This window comes from Mauremys reevesii, linkage group 21, assembly GCF_016161935.1.
Source record: "Mauremys reevesii isolate NIE-2019 linkage group 21, ASM1616193v1, whole genome shotgun sequence".
Classification (NCBI taxonomy): Eukaryota; Metazoa; Chordata; order Testudines; family Geoemydidae; genus Mauremys; species Mauremys reevesii.
In genome coordinates, this window is record NC_052643.1 from 22,414,055 (window position 1) to 22,430,425 (window position 16,371).

The window sequence follows — 16,371 nt, forward strand, 5'->3', positions numbered from 1 at the left end:
GATGCCCAAGTGCTACAGGAGATGTGATTGACTGCCATCTTGGCTGGCACACCAGGATTGAACCAGGGACCTCCAGAACTGGAAGCATAAATCTCTACAGTTTGAGCTAAAAGACCAGGCTTTTAGGGACTGTAACAGACTCAGAACCTGGGTGGGAGGGGGGACATGGCAGACCCTTCTCCTGGAGCTAGTGCTCACCTTGGGCCCCTCAAAGTGCTAGAGGATGCTGTACTGCAGGAGGGCTCTCATAAGTATTGGAACATTCAAAGGCCTCAGTCAGGATCGAGGCCCCACTGTGCTCGGTGCTGTACAGAGAGACACAAACAATTCCTGTTGTGGAGGGCTTACAATCCTGAGGATCAGGTATTAACTCTGGTATCGTGGCCTAACTACAAATGGGAAGTTAACAGCGCTAGGCTATTTGCTGGAAAAAAGTTTCCAATTAATTGAGCCTCTTCCCCATTTGCAGGTAACTTGCAAGAAGACCAATTTTTACAAGTTTTTGTTCAATTCACACTTTACAGGAACACACTGGAAAAATATTTGCTGCTGATTATCTGTAGCACATGAAGTCACATGAGGTTATTTCTACTCCCTGTCTGAATAACAAACTAATGGAAGGGATGAGGGGAGAAATCCAAGATGGTGGCACTTGGAGCTTTTGTTCTGTCTCTGTACAGCCCCTAGCACTATGGAATCCTGGGTCATGACTGGGGCTCCTCGGTGATACGATAATACAAGCAAGAAATAATTATAATCTCTGGTGCAAACACATTTGAGGATATTCATGAGACTTAAGCTTCCTTAAGGGAGGAGGGATAGCTCAGTGGTTTGAGCATTGGCCTGCTAAACCCAGGGTTGTGAATTCAATCCTTGAGGGGGCCACCTAGGGATCTGGGGCAAAATCAGTACTTGGTTCTGCTAGGGAAAGCAGGGGGCTGGACTCAATGATCTTTCAGGGTCCCTTCTAGTTCTAGGAGATAGGTGTATATCTCCATATTTCTTTGATTGTTTGCAAGAAAAAGTCTAACATGCCAATAAGGATTGTGTATACAATTAACATTACCAATCCAGATTTCCAGCTGGCTTCAATGGAGCTGTGCCAGTTTACACCAGATGGGGATCTGGCCCAGTGTTTATTTAAAAAATGTTCACACTTTTTTGTTGTATTTGTCAACTGCTAGTAACTTTCTGCCAGCTTACATTCTCCGCCTGGAAGTTTCTGTTGGATACAGAATACTTTGCCTCCTGTTCTAAGTAATGCGATGCTAAGTTTGATGACTGTTGCTTTCCGCTCCAGAGGTAGGTGCACTTTTGGATGAAGATATTTCCACATTGTGTGAATGTTAAAAAAATGTGGAGGGAATTTTGCTATGGACTTGAATGGGAGCAGGATTGGATTTTACAGGCTGGAAAATATGTTGGGATGCAAAGTGCTACCTAAAAGCAGGATCAAGAGAAGAGCTGAAAAGGCATCCCAGGGTATGTCTACACTGGAATAAAAGACCCACAGCACAGCCACGGATGGCCCGGGTCAGCTGACCCTTTCTTCTCATAGGATCCCAGAGCCCAGGCTCTAACCCGAGCCTGAATGTCTGCACAGCAATTTTACAGCCCTGCAGCCTGAGCTCCGCATGCACAAGTCAGCTGACCCAGGCCAGCCACAGGTGTTTAATTGCAGTATAAATGCACCCACAGAGGCTAAGGAATTCCTTTTCCTTGTACTACTAGCACGTTCCTCATATTAGTATTCCAGTTCTCTTCCACTACCTCCTTTGATAGGATGGGTGATTTTTAAAAGTCACAAGTACTTGTCCCCAGGCATTGTAACCTGGCCACATTGGTTCTGAATCGGAGAAAGATTTACTATTATATTCCTTGGAATATTATTATATTGCTTAAAGAATGACAGAAGGGTTTGGAGCATCTGGCTAGCTGCAGGTCTTACACAGAGTGCAGCTGGGCAGGTCTCTCACACTGCATGCTCAGTTGCTCCTGATTGTCACTAATTAGTGCTGTATTTTCACAGTGCTAGGAGCTACATCCGTTTTAACTGGAAGTTATTAATACATGAAAATGCTCTGTAGTCTCTGCCGCCATTGTGTGCCAACTGAATTGACTTACTTCACAGGTAAGAGGCCCAGAATAGGTGATCAAACCAGTATGTGCACAACATAATGTTTATGCTGCAGTTAATGTCAACCTTCTGCACAGATTTGAATAAAGCTGTTTCCAGCAGACCTGCCTTCAGATAGCTCCTAAAGACAGACTTTATGGATGCTTAGATACAGCAACCCTGCCACACCCAGGCTTTGTAAGGCATGATACAGTTTAAGATGATTTACTGTGTGGAGGTGGAGCAGTTTTTCCATACCATGTTGAACTCCTGGAACTGACAGAACATCCTGCCTAGCATCTGCAAACATCAGAAGGGAGACTGGAGAGAGAGTCACAACCTCTGAGCCTCAACCTTAACTTAGAGATGCTATTTTACACCCTTGGTGGCAGCGATTCTTAACTTCACACAGAACCAGCATGGTCTTTTTGAGGCTTGATTGCCACCGTGCCTCTGAATTAGTTGGTCCCTGTGAAATGTTGGCTCTGGCCCCTTGGTAAGTGGTTCTGATCCAAACTCTGAGGGAATCACACTAGCTAGAGAGAATGACTAGAGGCATCCTGGCGTAGCTTGTGCATGTGGCTGCAGGGAAATCAGAACCTTAACATATTAATTTTATTCCTACCTGTGTACCGTTAATTCAGACAGTGGGTGGTTCTGAGTGTTGCTGCACTCACTCTGGGAACACATGCCTCCTCTGTGCACCAGAATCTGCACACACTTATGCATGCAACATTTTTCTAAGCAGCATGCAACTCCTTAGCAATAGGCCCAGCCCAGTGCAGCCCTCCTAAAGATGGATAGGTCTGTTTCTCCAAGTGCCTTTTTAAAAAATGATCTCTTCACTGATGATATCCTCCATTCTTGACAGGCTAGAACACGCCCCCAGAGCCAGTCCCTTCCAGCTGTTTAACAGCATGCACCACTCCAACACATCAATTTTGAATGAAGAAGAATCCTGTGTCCAGCTGACCCTACCGAGGAAATCTGAGGCTGGCTGAATGAAACAGCTGCAGTTAGAATTTGCCTGGGGCACTGAGAGGAAGGACAACCCAATGGTTTGGGTGCTAGTTTAGTCAGGGCTGCCCAGAGGGGGGGGGGCAAGAGGGGCAATTTGCCCCGGGCCCCACAGGCGCCCCCACGAGAGTTTTTTGGGGCCCCTGGAGCGGGGTCCTTCATTTGCTCCGGGGGGCCCGGAAAACTGTTGCAAGGCCTGGCCCAGGAGCTTCTTCCGCTCCCGGTCTTCGCCGGCGGGGGAGGCCGTCCACTCCGGGGCGGAAGGACCCTCCACTGGCGAATTACCGCTGAAGCGGGATCCGCCGCCGAAGTTCAGCTCGGTCTTCGGCGGTAATTTGGCGGCGGGGGGCCCTTCTGTTCCGGGATCTGCCGCCAAAGTGCCCCGAAGAACCGCGGTGGGGGCCCCCCGCCACTGAATTACCGCTGAAGACTAGGCTGCACTTCGGTGGCGGGTCCCGCTTCGGCGGTAATTCAGCGGCGGGGGGGCCCCCGCCGCGGGTCTTCGGGGCACTTTGGCGGCGGGTCCCAGAACGGAAGGGCCCCCCGCTGCCAAAGACCCCAGGCCCCCAGAATCCTCTGGGCAGCCCTGAGTTTAGTTCCTGCTCAGACCTAGATTTTCTTTGTGACATTATCTGATTAAATCTGACCAAATAGACCATTGTTGCAACTACTGTTATATATTTGCAACAAATCTTGTACAAAATGTGGCATGTAAAACGTCTACGAAAAAGTTATGATTGGCTGGTTATAATTATGCTATCGGTATGCATATATCATTTTTGGTATTTGAAGTTATGAATATTGGCTCTATACCTGGATTTCAAATGTTTGCTCCTGGGGTAACGCTCACAAGGTAGTTAGCCAGCACATCTTGGAGGGACTATTCAAATTAAGGGTTCAGAGTAGCAGCCGTGTTAGTCTGTATCCGCAAAAAAAACAGGAGTACTTGTGGCACCTTAAAGACTAACAAATTAAATACAAGTACTCCTGTTTTTTTTTATTCAAATTAAGTGGCTCATCAAGAAACACTTAATGGACAATGGACCATGGGGAGAGGCCCATCTCCACTGAATGGACTGCCCTGCAAAGATGCTGTTTGAGGTATAGGTAATGGCTTCTACTGTGTCCACACCTTCATGTGTGGACATGTGACTTGCCCATGTGACTCCAAACACTATCTTGTCACCTGTAATTTTCCACTAGCTGTGCTGAGGGCTTTGTTTGAAACAATGGGTTCCCGTCACATGGCAGAACATATAAAAAGCAATGGAAACCCTTCCGTTTGGCCTCTTTTCTGCTCCAGCCTCTGGACTATGAACTTATACTAATGAGAGCATCTAACCAATGGACTGAGGACCTTCCAATGATTTGGAAGCAGACAGAGACTTGACTTAAGCCAGCAGTTTATTCCATCACTGCTACAAGTCCAAACCAAAGAACTTTGCATTTATTGTATGTATTTGATTCCTTTAACCAGTTTTAACCCTCACCTTTCTTATGAATAAACCTTTAGATTTTAGATACTAAAGGATTGGCATCAACATCATTTCTGGGTAACATCTAAGTTATATATTAACCTGGGTGTGTGGCTGGTCCTTTGGGATCGGGAGAACCTTTTATTTGATGAGACTGTTTGTAAAAACACACCCACCTTTAAATCCAGTGGTGGTGATATAAGAACTGGAATACCTAAGGAAACTGCTTTTATGATTTCTTGTTAGCCAGTGTGGTGAAAGAGAAGTTTACTTTTGTTGCTGACTTGGTATATTTTATGGAAGGACCACCACCAATCTCGGGGTGTATCTGCCCTATTTCTCAGCAGTTTGTCCTGAATCTGGCATCCTCAGTTGCGACCCACTGAGGCACAGTTACACCTTGTGCAAGTCTCTGTGCTGCCCTACCTCACACGGGTGTGTGAGGATAAACACATTCAAGACTGGGAGGTGCTCTGATACTACAGTGGTGGGAGTTATAAGTCCCTTTGACAGATAGGGCTGACACCTGCAAGGACGACCATGGTCAGAATTGGTCCTCCAGCATCACAGCACCCTTGCACCTGCTGCAGCATCAGTTTAGGACTGATGCAGAGCCCTGCACACTGAATCACCAGCAGCACTTCCTGCAGCACCCAGACTCTACTGGACTCAGAAATGCTCCACTAGCTCCTGGCATCAGCCAGGGCTCTGTAAGTGTCATACTCACAGCTCAGCTCAGACCTGTAGTGTCTGTTGACTATTCCTTTGTCTGAAGGAGATTCAGAGCTTGGAGTGAAAAGGGTGGTGTATAAAGTGGTGGAGTTCAGCAAGATCACATCGGGCCCAGCCTGCGAAACACAGGGCATACGTGAGAGGGGTTTGCTTGCCAGTTTAAGACCTTGGTGTGCAGTTGCTGACTCAGTTTATTTCAAGGGATCAGGAAAGTCAGCGAGGACAGCATCATAGTGCAAGCTAAAAAGGAGACCGTACTGGGTTCACTCGCAAACACAGGACTTGAGGGGGCCATTTAGGGATCTGGGGCAAAAATCTGTCTGGGGATTGGTCCTGCTTTGAGCAGGGGGTTGGACTAGATGAGCTCATGAGTCCCTTCCAACTCTGACATTCTATGAATTCAGGAAAAAACATGGACAGCTCCTAAAATCCATTTTACATGTCTCTGTGGTGCAATGGGTCAGCGCATTCGGCTGTTAATCGAAAGGATGGTGGTTCGAGCCCACCCAGGGACGGTGGTAAGCCTGTGCTACTTCAAGAGGGGAGGGATAGCTCAGTGGTTTGAGCATTGGCCTGCTAAACCCAGGGTTGTGAGTTCAATCCTTGAGGGGCCATTTAGGGAATTGGGGTAAAAATCTGTCTGGGGATTGATCCTACTTTGAACAGGGGGCTGGACTAGATGATCTTCTAAAGTCCCTTCCAACCCTGATATTCTATGACTTTTTCCTTCTTAGGAAAGATCCTTTAGACCTTTACCAGGTCATTAACATTAATGCCTTATTTTCATAACTTTTCACGCCAGAAGGGACTGACATGATCATCTAGTCTGACCTCCTGCAGAACCCAGGCAGTAGAATTTCACCCAGTGATTCCTGTGTTGCACTGGATCGGTGGTTGGGTAAAGTATCTCTGTAATAACATCATCCAATCATGAGTCAAAGCCTCCAAGTGACGGAGGACTCTCCACATCCCTTGGCAAGTTATGCTGATGGTTAACTGTCTTCACTGTTAAAAATTTATATCTGATTTCAGTGTGAACTTTGCTGGCTTCTACTTTCAGTCACTGGATATTATTATGCCTTTTTCTGTGTGGTTAGAGAGCCCTCCAGCTTCAGAAAACTCCTTCTTGCCCTGGTGCCTGTAGACAGTGATCAGACAGGATGAAACAGGGTTTACTTTGGGGCTAATCCAGTCCTTCCATTGGCTGGGGACCCGGCCAATGGTGTGGCATTAACTGAAGGTAGATGGGACAGCTCAGAAGAGCAAGCAGACACAAAGCACACACTCTGCTGCTCATCTTATCATGGACTAGGCTCTGCTCTGAACCTTACTGCGCATCAGCTGGGCTGCACCAGGCACTGTCAGGTCAAAGCTTCGGCCCTAGGAGGTGGGCACTGTGCACAGAGAGGGCAGACCGATAACCACCCCTCTGGCTTGCTCTCCTCACAGCCTCTCCCTAGGGCGCCTGGCAGGGCAGCCCTATTTGTAACACTACAGACATTGGTGGAGTCACACCAAGGCTAGAGTTCGCCCTCAAGTGTGTGTGTTGAAGTCACTGTGTCTAAGGGCTTGTCTACACTACGGCGCGGGGTCGATCTAAGATACTCAGCTTCAGCTACGTGAATAGCATAGCTGAAGTTGACGTACTTAGATCTACTGACCGTGGTGTCTTCCCTGCGGTAAGTCGACCGCTAACACTCTCCCATCAACTCCACTTGTGCTCCTTGTTCTGGTGGCTCGATGGGAGAGTGCTCAGCAGTCCATTTATTGTGTCTATACTAGACACGACAAATCGATCCCCGCTGGATCGATCACTGCCTGCAGATCTGGTGAGTAGTGTAGACACGCCCTAAGGCTCCCGACGGCTGTCAGACACAGACCTGGGACAATGGAGAGTTTAAGAGAATATTTGCCAGGACAAATCCCAAAAGAAGAACTGTCTGTTGAAAGTGTTCCTTGCTCAGACTTTGCCTGGGCTCAGATTCAGTGAGTCCCAAGCATGTCTCCAGCCTGGGCTGTCTCAGGTGCAGAGCTCTAAGCCACCTGGCCAGGTCTCTGCACAGCAGAAGGCCAGGCTCTGGCATCAGCCAAGTGTCAACAGGCAGACTCTTTTCCCTAGCTGTGCTGCAGCTCTGGGAGAGCAGGCCAAGTGCACGCGCAGTCAGGAAGCAGCCTAGAGAGAGAAGCACCTACTCCTGAGGGTGGGATGAATGGGACTTCCGGGATCACAAGGCAGAGGGGAGCAGAGGAGGGCACAGGGGGTCCATTCTGACCTCCTGCACCACTGGAGGAGAGAGTTCCTTCCTATCGGCAAGGCGCAAGGGCCGTACACATCCCCTTGCTCGTGGTAGGGTGGCAGGACAATCACTGGGGGAGAGAGGGCTGTGTCTGGAATGACCTTACAGTCACATTGCTTGCAAAGTGGAGTGTCATGGACTGGATTGCCTACCTGGATTCCATTACGGTAAACCTCTCCTTCCCTGATCGAGTCTACCAGATCTTCCTCGTCCAGCGTTGCCCGCCTGTAGGTGGACATCTGAAATGTCAAATGTAGAACAGATTCCCTTAGCGTCTCCATGGCAAGGAACATTTACAGGCACCAGCCAGCCAGATACTGCTTTGGGAACAGGAGAACTCAGACATCAGCTCAGCCCCTTGCTGGCTGGATGCCCATCTCCTGTGATCTTTGCTCATACTACGAAGCTGGTGATTCCGGAGCCATCTGTCCAAGTGTTACCAGGTAAGTCTCTGAACAAGGTTAATTAGGGCAACCTCCCCTTTCTCCCTGGATCAGCTCCGCAGATCCATCCCAGAGAGTCGAAGTGGAATGGCTCCTGAGGCAGCAAGAGAGGCTTTGGCTGGGACATCTGCCCAGCCAGGTTGTAAGTCCTCCTTTGTGCTGAATCCAAGTGACTGAGATATAAAGTTACTGAACAATTATAATCTGAAGAAACTCAAAAAAGGCACAAGAAAGTCAGCCCACCCACAGGCGAAACCATCCGCCCCCATGTCTCCTCTGAAGCCCTCCTCTGAGCCTTAAGTAAACTTTCTCTTTCAATGGGAAGAAAGACTCCTGTGCAGAGAGGGGCTGCCTAGCTCAGCCTGGGAACATCAGACATGCACGTTTCAAAACAGGATCAGGGAGCAAGTCAGAGAACAGGAAGTAAAATAAGGTCTGCCTGTGTTTGTAAAGCTGCATTCCACAGCAGGAGCCAACTGATTGTTCAAAACTTTCAAAGGCCAGCCTCCTTTTCTCATTGTTAGCTCCACCCTACCCCAACTCCATCTCTGTGTCCTTCCTGCTTATCTAACACACCAGGGCTGCTCAGAGAGGAGAATGAGGGACAGGCAGAGGGGATGGCCAGAGAAGCAGACAGTTCTCGCAGCCATCATCATCCAAATAATATACCAAGAAATAATCATCTTTCACGTGCTGGACCTTTCCGTGTAGTCACACATGCTGAGTGTGCCATGCCAGCCTGGAGCTTGCACCTGTGCCTAGGATGATGTGATGTCCAGCTGGCTGGATTGTCCCAGCTTTGAGTGATCACCCCCAGAGGGTCTGAAACTGGGGTAGTGCACTGGATTCCACTGAACCAGCCAGGAGGGGGGCCTTCTACTTCTGCCCAACTTCTCCAACTCCACCACCACCCACCACCTTTCCGGCTAGGCTTGCAACTGTTGTCTACCAAATCTAGCGGCTACCCAAGCAGTATCCAGTCCACCAGCCAAGCCATCCCTGCCTTTGCCCCAAGCCTTCCTAAATGCAGGAAGCTGTGCCCTGGCTCCAGCTTTAGAGGTCAAACCCTGGTGCACTAATGTAGGCTCCCCCATTTAAATTCTTGCCCCACGTAGTCCCCATCCATACCTCTAAATAGAGGCCTCCAGGCTGGCCCTGCCAACATTAGCAATGTATCCAGCCCCAGACCCTGGATCAGAGCATATTCAGTATCTAGGCTTTATAGTTCAGGTTCATCTCTAGCCAGACACAATGACAGTGCTGCCTTTTGAGGGGACTGGAAATGCATCATGACTGAGGTCACAGCAGGCGAGTGGCAGGCAAGCCAGTAACTTATTACTGGATAGTTATTGTGGGAAATCAGGATATGAACCACAGGGGACTAGGACGGGATCTCTTGTAAGGACACCGCAACCTCAGCTCGGGTTTAGTAGCCTGGACAGGGATTCGTGGAAACTGAGTCCCTGTGCACAAGGGCAGAGCGGTGGTTTCACTCTGACAGGAGGCCATGCAAAACTCTGGAGTCCTGAGTGAGGTCTTTGGGTTTGTTCAGGCTCCAGGCACAACTGAGAGGCCTGAGTGCATGAACTGTGGGAGACAAAGGGTGCCTTATGCCTTCTTTGCATTCCTCCTACTTGGGCCTATCTGCAGGTCAGCATAGCCTCCAGCATACATCAGAGCAGCCCTGAGGCTGCTCCAACTTAGCTCTGCTTCCCCAAGAACCTGTGTGTTCTGCCCATGCCTCCTTCTCATCCCTGGCCTGCCCCAAAGGTGCCCCTTATGCTAGAGCCTGGGACAAGGCAGATCTATGGCAGTGGGAGAGTCCCCTTGGAGGATGTTTCCAGCCCCTTTACTCCACCAGAGCCCTGTAAAGAGGCCTTAGCAGGATAGAGAATCTGTCCTGGAGGGTGCAAGGAAAAAACCCAGCTCCCTCCAGAAGGCCCCAAGGCCACAAGATGAAGCCCCCACTGCCCTGCCCCCACTGCCCCAAGCTGTATTTCCGTACAAGTCTAATTGAAAGTCTGACCCCCCTACAGTATTCTTACCTCTTGCCCCCAAGCAGATACTCAGGGTGAAGTCACTCAGGCCCCAGAGCAGGGATGGGGAAGGGGAGATTGTGCTCCACAGCAGCACAGAGCACAGGAAGCCTGAGTCTCCACTGCCTGGGCCAAAGAAGGGTGAAATGCTGCTACCTTCCAATTCATTAGGGTTTCACTTGCACTTTGGCCAGCTGTCTCCATGCGCTGTAAGGCAGAGGGCAATCAAACTCACTGACTTCACCTCCTCCCTGCCCTCAACCCATGGCCCTGGCAACACAGGCTGTGTTGGCACTAGACTGCCAAGTAGTGTTGCCAACAGTCTAATGGCACAAACCAAACCATCCTTGCCCCACCCCCTGCCCTGCCCCTTCCCTGACACCCCCCGCCCCACTCACTCCAGAATAAAGTGGACCCGGGGGGCTATACAAGTGTAGCTATAGTGCTATAATTATACCAGTACGTTTCCCTACATCTGAATGAAATGAGCATTGCCAGTAGATCGAGGGAAGTGATTATTCACATCTATTTGGCACTGGTGAGGCCACATCTGGAGTATTGTGTCCAGTTTTGGGCCCCCTCACATAGGCGCCGAGTTTCTAATCTGCCGGGGGATGCTCCTCCCCAGCAACGCCCAGGCCCCACCCCCACTCCCACTCCACCCCTTCCCCCAATGCCCCACCCCAGCCCTGCTTCTTTCCACCCCCGCCCTGTCTCTTCCTGCCCTCGCCCTGCCTCTTCCCTGCCCAGTTCTGCCCCCTCCTCCGAGTGCGCTGCGCCCTCGCTCCTCCCCTCTCCCCACCAGCACCCCCTGACACCGAGAAACAGCTGACCCATGGCAGGCGGTAGATGCTGGGAGGGAGGGAGAGGTGCTGATAGGGGGTCTGCCGGTGGGTGCTCAGCACCCACCATTCTTTTCCCATGGGTGCTCTTGCTGTGGAGCACCCATGGAGTCGATACCTCTGCCCCCCCACTACAGAAGGGATGTGGACAAATTGGAAAGAGTCCAGTGGAGGGCAACAAAAATTATTAGGGGGCTGGAGCACATGACTTATGAGGAGAGGTTGAAGGAACTGGTCTTATTTAGTTTGCAGAAGAGAAGAATGAGGGGGGATTTGATAGCAGCTTTCAACTACCTGAAAGGGGGTTCCAAAGAGGATGGATCTAGACTGTTCTCAGTGGTGGTAGATGACAGAACAAGGAGCAGTGGTCTCAAGTTGCAGTGGGGGAGGTTTAGGTTGGATATTAGGAAAAACTTTTTCACTAGTAGGGTGGTGAAGCACTGGAATGGGTTCCCTAGGGAGGTGGTGGAATCTCCTTCCTTAGAGGTTTTTAAGGTCAGGCTTGACAAAGCCCTGGCTGGGATGATTTAGTTGGGTTTGGTCCTGCTTTGAGCAGGGGGTTGGACTAGATCAGTGCTTCTCGACGTGGGGGCCCGCGGACCGGTGCCAGTCCGCGAGCCATCGGCTGCCGGTCCGCAGCGAGTTTCCTCATAAGAGGATCAAATAGGATAATAATATGGCACCGGTCCCTGGCACATTGGAAAAAAAAAATTGCCAGTCCCCCACATCAGATAGCTTGAGAAGCACTGCACTAGATGACCTCATGAGATCTCTTCCAACCCTAATCTTCTATGATTCTATGAAATCACTGGGGTTTTTAAAGCCTAAAAGGCTGTTTCTTTAATAGTAAGGAATCCTTGTGCTTTTGGGCGGGTTTGGAGTTAAGCATTAACTATGGTCTCTGGAAAGTGGCACCCACTCAACACCTAGGAGGAATTCCTGTCAGCCATGTGCTGGAATGGATTCATTAGCTCTTTCGTGATGAAATTAAATATGTGTTGAACAGCCACAGCCTTTTCATGTGCTCTTGTGGTCACTTCCCTTCTCCTCTTAGGGGTCAGGGACAGGAGGGTACTTTTGGGTTGTTTCACTCCTGGGTAGCGCAAACAGGCGGGGTTGGCTGGATTCAACCCTGAGTGAGTGCTGGGACAGGGAGAAAGGAAGGCAGTTTGTGCCTCTCCTATTCTGGGGCTGCTGAAGCCAGTTTGGCCCCCAGCAAAGGCTGTGGCAACCCCCCTCCCCGAAAAAAAGTTGTGCTCCTTTTTCAGCGGGACTTTGCAGGGGTGGAGAATTGTCAGGGGGGCAGGTATAACCTGGTTACACCCCATCCTGCCCCTTTTCTCTCCAGCTTGCTCCCTACAGCCAGGGCTTCTGAGGAGGCAGGATAGGACCAGCTCTGCCCTGGGCAAAGAGGCCTCATGGGGCAGGGTTATTCCTGGGGAAGGGAGGCAGGAGCTGGATCCTCCTGAGCCATGAGAATTATGTTCTAGTGTCCTATCTTCACTGTGAATTCTCACCCAGTTACAACAGGCTAAGCCTCCCACATGGTTATATCACCATTCCGTGCCATCGACTGAGCCATGGGCTAACAGTGTGTTACAGCCCTGCAGCAGGAAGGGGCCTACTCTCTGCTTCCCTGCTCCATGAGGAGTCACCCAGTGCCAAGTGAGAGAGAAGCACTCCCCATAGTAAGCTCTTTGGGGTACAGGCTGTCTTTTTGTTCTGGGTTTGTACCAAGCCCAGTGCAATGGGGCCTTGATCCATGATTGGGGCGCCCTGGTGCTACCACAATACAAATAAATGATTATTACTAATAGGAATGGAAGCATTTCCTCACTTTGTACAGATGTCAGTGACAACGCAGGGTGCAGGCAGTGAAGACTTTGGCTAGTTCAAGATCCTTGCTCTGAGGAGCATATGGTCATAGATGGCGCAAGTCAAATGGGAGATGACCTGTAGCACGCTCCCAGCCTTAGGCCAAAATCTGCAGAAGTGCCCAATGATTTTGCGGGCCTTGATTTTTGAAAGCCCAATTTGAGATGCTACAGGTTTTATGTCCAGAGGTGCTGAGCACCTACGGCTCCTGTTGGCTTTCATCAGAGACGCTGCTGCCCAGACCCTCTGAAAAGCTAGGCCCAGGAGGGGCTTACATTAAGCCCTTGTAACACAAGGCATCCCAAATCAGTGGCCACTCTTGGTCCCCAGGAGTGCACTGTTGTGTCTCTTACTCCAGGATCCAGTCACTAACCATGCACATTACACCCCAGCTTGGCACTCTGCAACTGAAGTCACGTTGGGCCCATTGTAGCTGGGGCCAAATTGGGAAAGACTCTGTTGACTCCATCAAACAAAATACTTTCAGGCTGATGTGAGACTCCCATTAGCATCTGCCCAGAAAATTACAATTGGAGAAAGTCAGAGATGGGAAGATCTGCTCATCAATTTGCCCTTCCCCACCCCACTTTTCCAGCCACTACATTCATGTAAGCATGGTGTCCTCTCCAATTCTTGAAAAAGCAAATATGACCCTACCCCCTCCAGCCCTATGCTTCCCTCCACCAACCCTGCTGTAGCTCAATCAGAGGGCCTGTTTCTTCTCTCTTCCAAGCCAATTAATCCCTCTTTCCTGCTGCACTCCCGCCTTGCAGCCATTTGTGATCCCTGCCCTGGAGAGAGAGCAAGTGGAAATCTCTCCCTTTCTACAAAAAAAACAGGAGTACTTGTGGCACCTTAAAGACTAACAAATTTATTTTAGCATGAGCTTTCGTGAGCTAAAGCTCACTTTGCATCCGAAGAAGTGAGCTTTAGCTCACGAAAGCTCATGCTAAAATAAATTTGTTAGTCTTTAAGGTGCCACAAGTACTCCTGTTTTTTTTGCGGATACAGACTAACACGGCTGCTACTCTGAAATCTCCCTTTCTAGTGCATCTCTGTATCTCAGCTGCTGCCAGCTGACATCCAGCTGGGCTTATCTGTTCCTGAGCATTTCCTTCCCTCTGTTGATCGCCTCTGTGGCTGGCACCAGCAGGGCAGCGAGTGCTGCAGAGCATTGTCTGAGATTCACATGATGCAGACAAAAAAACAACCTTGTAACTTCACAAAAGCTGTTTTTTCCTTGGAGTGGCAGAAAGGCATTTTCCATTACAAAGAGAAACCTAATGCTCGGTTTCCCTTCCATTTGCATAACGGTCAAGAGAGGCGATTCAGTTCAGCTCCATTATTTTATCAGCAGTGCCTATCAGAATCTCGAGGCACATCTCCAGCAGAACACTAAACAGGGCAGTTGTAGCAAAAAGGCTCAGCGAAGCCCTTTCGCCCACACTCAGAAAGTGTGACTGCGTTCTAATACTGTCTGTGCAGATTGTACCAAGACACGTTATAAGCATGTCACCAATCCATGGTGAAGTCTTAGGGCTTGGCTACACTTACAAATTTGCAGCGCTGCAGCAGGGTGTGAAAACACACCCTCTGCAGCGCTGCAAATTGCGGCGCTACAAAGCGCCAGTGTAGTCAAAGCCCCAGCGCTGGGAGCCGCGCTCCCAGCGCTGTCCGTTATTCCCCACAGGGAGGTGGAGTACGGACAGCGCTGGGAGAGTTTTCTCCCAGCTCTGGCGCTTTGACTACACTTAGCGCTTCAAAGCGCTGCCGCGGCAGCGCTTTGAAATGCAAGTGTAGCCAAAACCTTAATATGTGTGACAAAGTCAGGCCAGACAGCTGCAGGAAGGTCTGTGAAAACAGGCATGTTAGCCCTAGAATGCTAAAGGCCCTTTTTCTGACAAGCTGGGAAAGGGGTTACTTCAGGTCAATTAGGGACACTTGAGTCCAGTAAGGGCTGCCTGAAACCTGTTAAAATCTCTCTCCTGGTGAGAGAGAGAGGCAAACTGCTGTAAGGCTGGAGGCAGCAGGGAGATCGGCTTCTCCAGTATGAGAGACTGCGCTCTTCCCCATAGAGGAGACGCCAAAACCCAGTTCCTGTTTAGGGGAAGGACCGACACCCCGGGGCCAGCAACAGGACACCTGCCAAAGTGAGGGGGGCAGGGAAAGGTATTCCCTTTTGTTTTGGTGCATTATCGATTTTTTCCCTTTGTCTGGCAGAGGAGCCCTCCTCAGACCTGCCCCGAGGCCTACTGGGAAGGCTCTGAGAAACAAACCCTGAAGAGGAAAGACAGACACTCCAGAGTGAGGGGCTGATTTACCCCAGACCCTGTCCCTGCCAGAGGAGGGGGTGCGAAATCTGGCAAGGCAGAAGTGGTGCCTTGCCATATGTTATCACACACACACACAAAGGCCAGATGGCTACAGTAAAGTAGTGAGGAACAGGTATGTTAGCCCCAGGCTAAACAAATCCCTGGTACCATGGTAACCAAATGGCAGTTGATCCAGGTTAATCAAGACACCTGGGGCCAATTAAGATCCTTCTAGAAGGCAGTGGAGACAGCTAGGTTGACTGGGACCCTGAAGCCAATCCAGGGCTGGCTGGAACTAGTTAAAAGCCTCCCAGTCAGTCAGTGAGGTGGGTGTCAGGAGCTATAGGAGGGAGCTGTGCTGCTGGAGGAACGAAGCAGTACAAATCCATATCAGGTGCAAGGGAGGCCCTGAGGTAACGGTGAAGGAGATATTGAGTGGGGGGCTGCTGTGGGGAAGTGGCCCAGGGAATTGTACACGTCCTGTTTCCAAAAAGTCAGCTACCATAGCTGCTAATTTTAGGGTCCCTGAGCTGGAGCCCAGAGTAGAGGGCAGGCCCGGGCTCCCTCTTCCCTCCCCGATTATCACTGAGACTGGGAGACAACAGAGACTGTGCAAGGGAGGGTTGCTTCTCCTCACCTCCCTTGCTGGCTTATGATGAAAATGGCTCAGTAAGCTGTGACCCTTGTGTCTAGAGAGAGAAGGGCTATGTGGAAGGTCACAGCAAGCCTCTGAGGCTAGCGAAATTGCCAGGAAATGCGGGACCCACAGAGACTTGGACAGAGCTTTGTCACAACTGGTGTCAGGGGTGGGATCATCATTCACAGCATGGCAGAAGAAAGAGGTTTAAAAAGAAGTGCACGGGGGTTTGGGATTTTTTGTTTGCTTGCTTGGTACCACAGTGGAGGAGGTGGTAAGAGCTCTGGTACAAGCCACTGCAGCCCAGCAGGAGGCCACCCGGGTTCAGGCAATGGCGCAATAGGAGTCTATGCAGCTACAGAAGGAAACAATCAATGATTAATGGGCCAGGCAACCCAAGATCGTGCCCTCGTGCGAGAGGTAATAGACCAGCTGAAGATCCTCACCGCCCAGGCCCAAGGGTCCAACTGGACGCGAACCCTGAGGGCCACTGGTTGTCTGCCAAAGATGACGTCAGGAGATGACGTAGAGGCATATCTCCTCTCATTTTGGGAGATATTGGAGACCCTGGTCATGGATGATTACATGC

At 50.2% G+C, this 16,371-nt stretch overlaps 1 protein-coding gene and 1 non-coding gene across 5 annotated transcripts in view; one reads left to right on the forward strand and one right to left on the reverse strand.

Moving 5' to 3' along the window:
• The window catches only part of ECE1 (endothelin converting enzyme 1), a 111,108-nt gene that overhangs the window by 51,457 nt on the left and 43,280 nt on the right, over positions 1-16,371 (reverse strand). For 2 of the 4 annotated variants that reach the window (XM_039508807.1, XM_039508808.1), the window contains exon 2: positions 7,790-7,876. In XM_039508807.1, coding sequence (XP_039364741.1) covers positions 7,790-7,876 — 87 coding nt within the window. Of the gene's footprint in view, positions 1-7,789; positions 7,934-16,371 lie in introns of those variants that run through there. The other 2 variants (XM_039508806.1, XM_039508809.1) reach the window with 2 other exon arrangements.
• TRNAN-GUU lies at positions 5,782-5,855 on the forward strand. The gene has a single exon. It is a non-coding gene; the product is annotated as a tRNA-Asn (tRNA).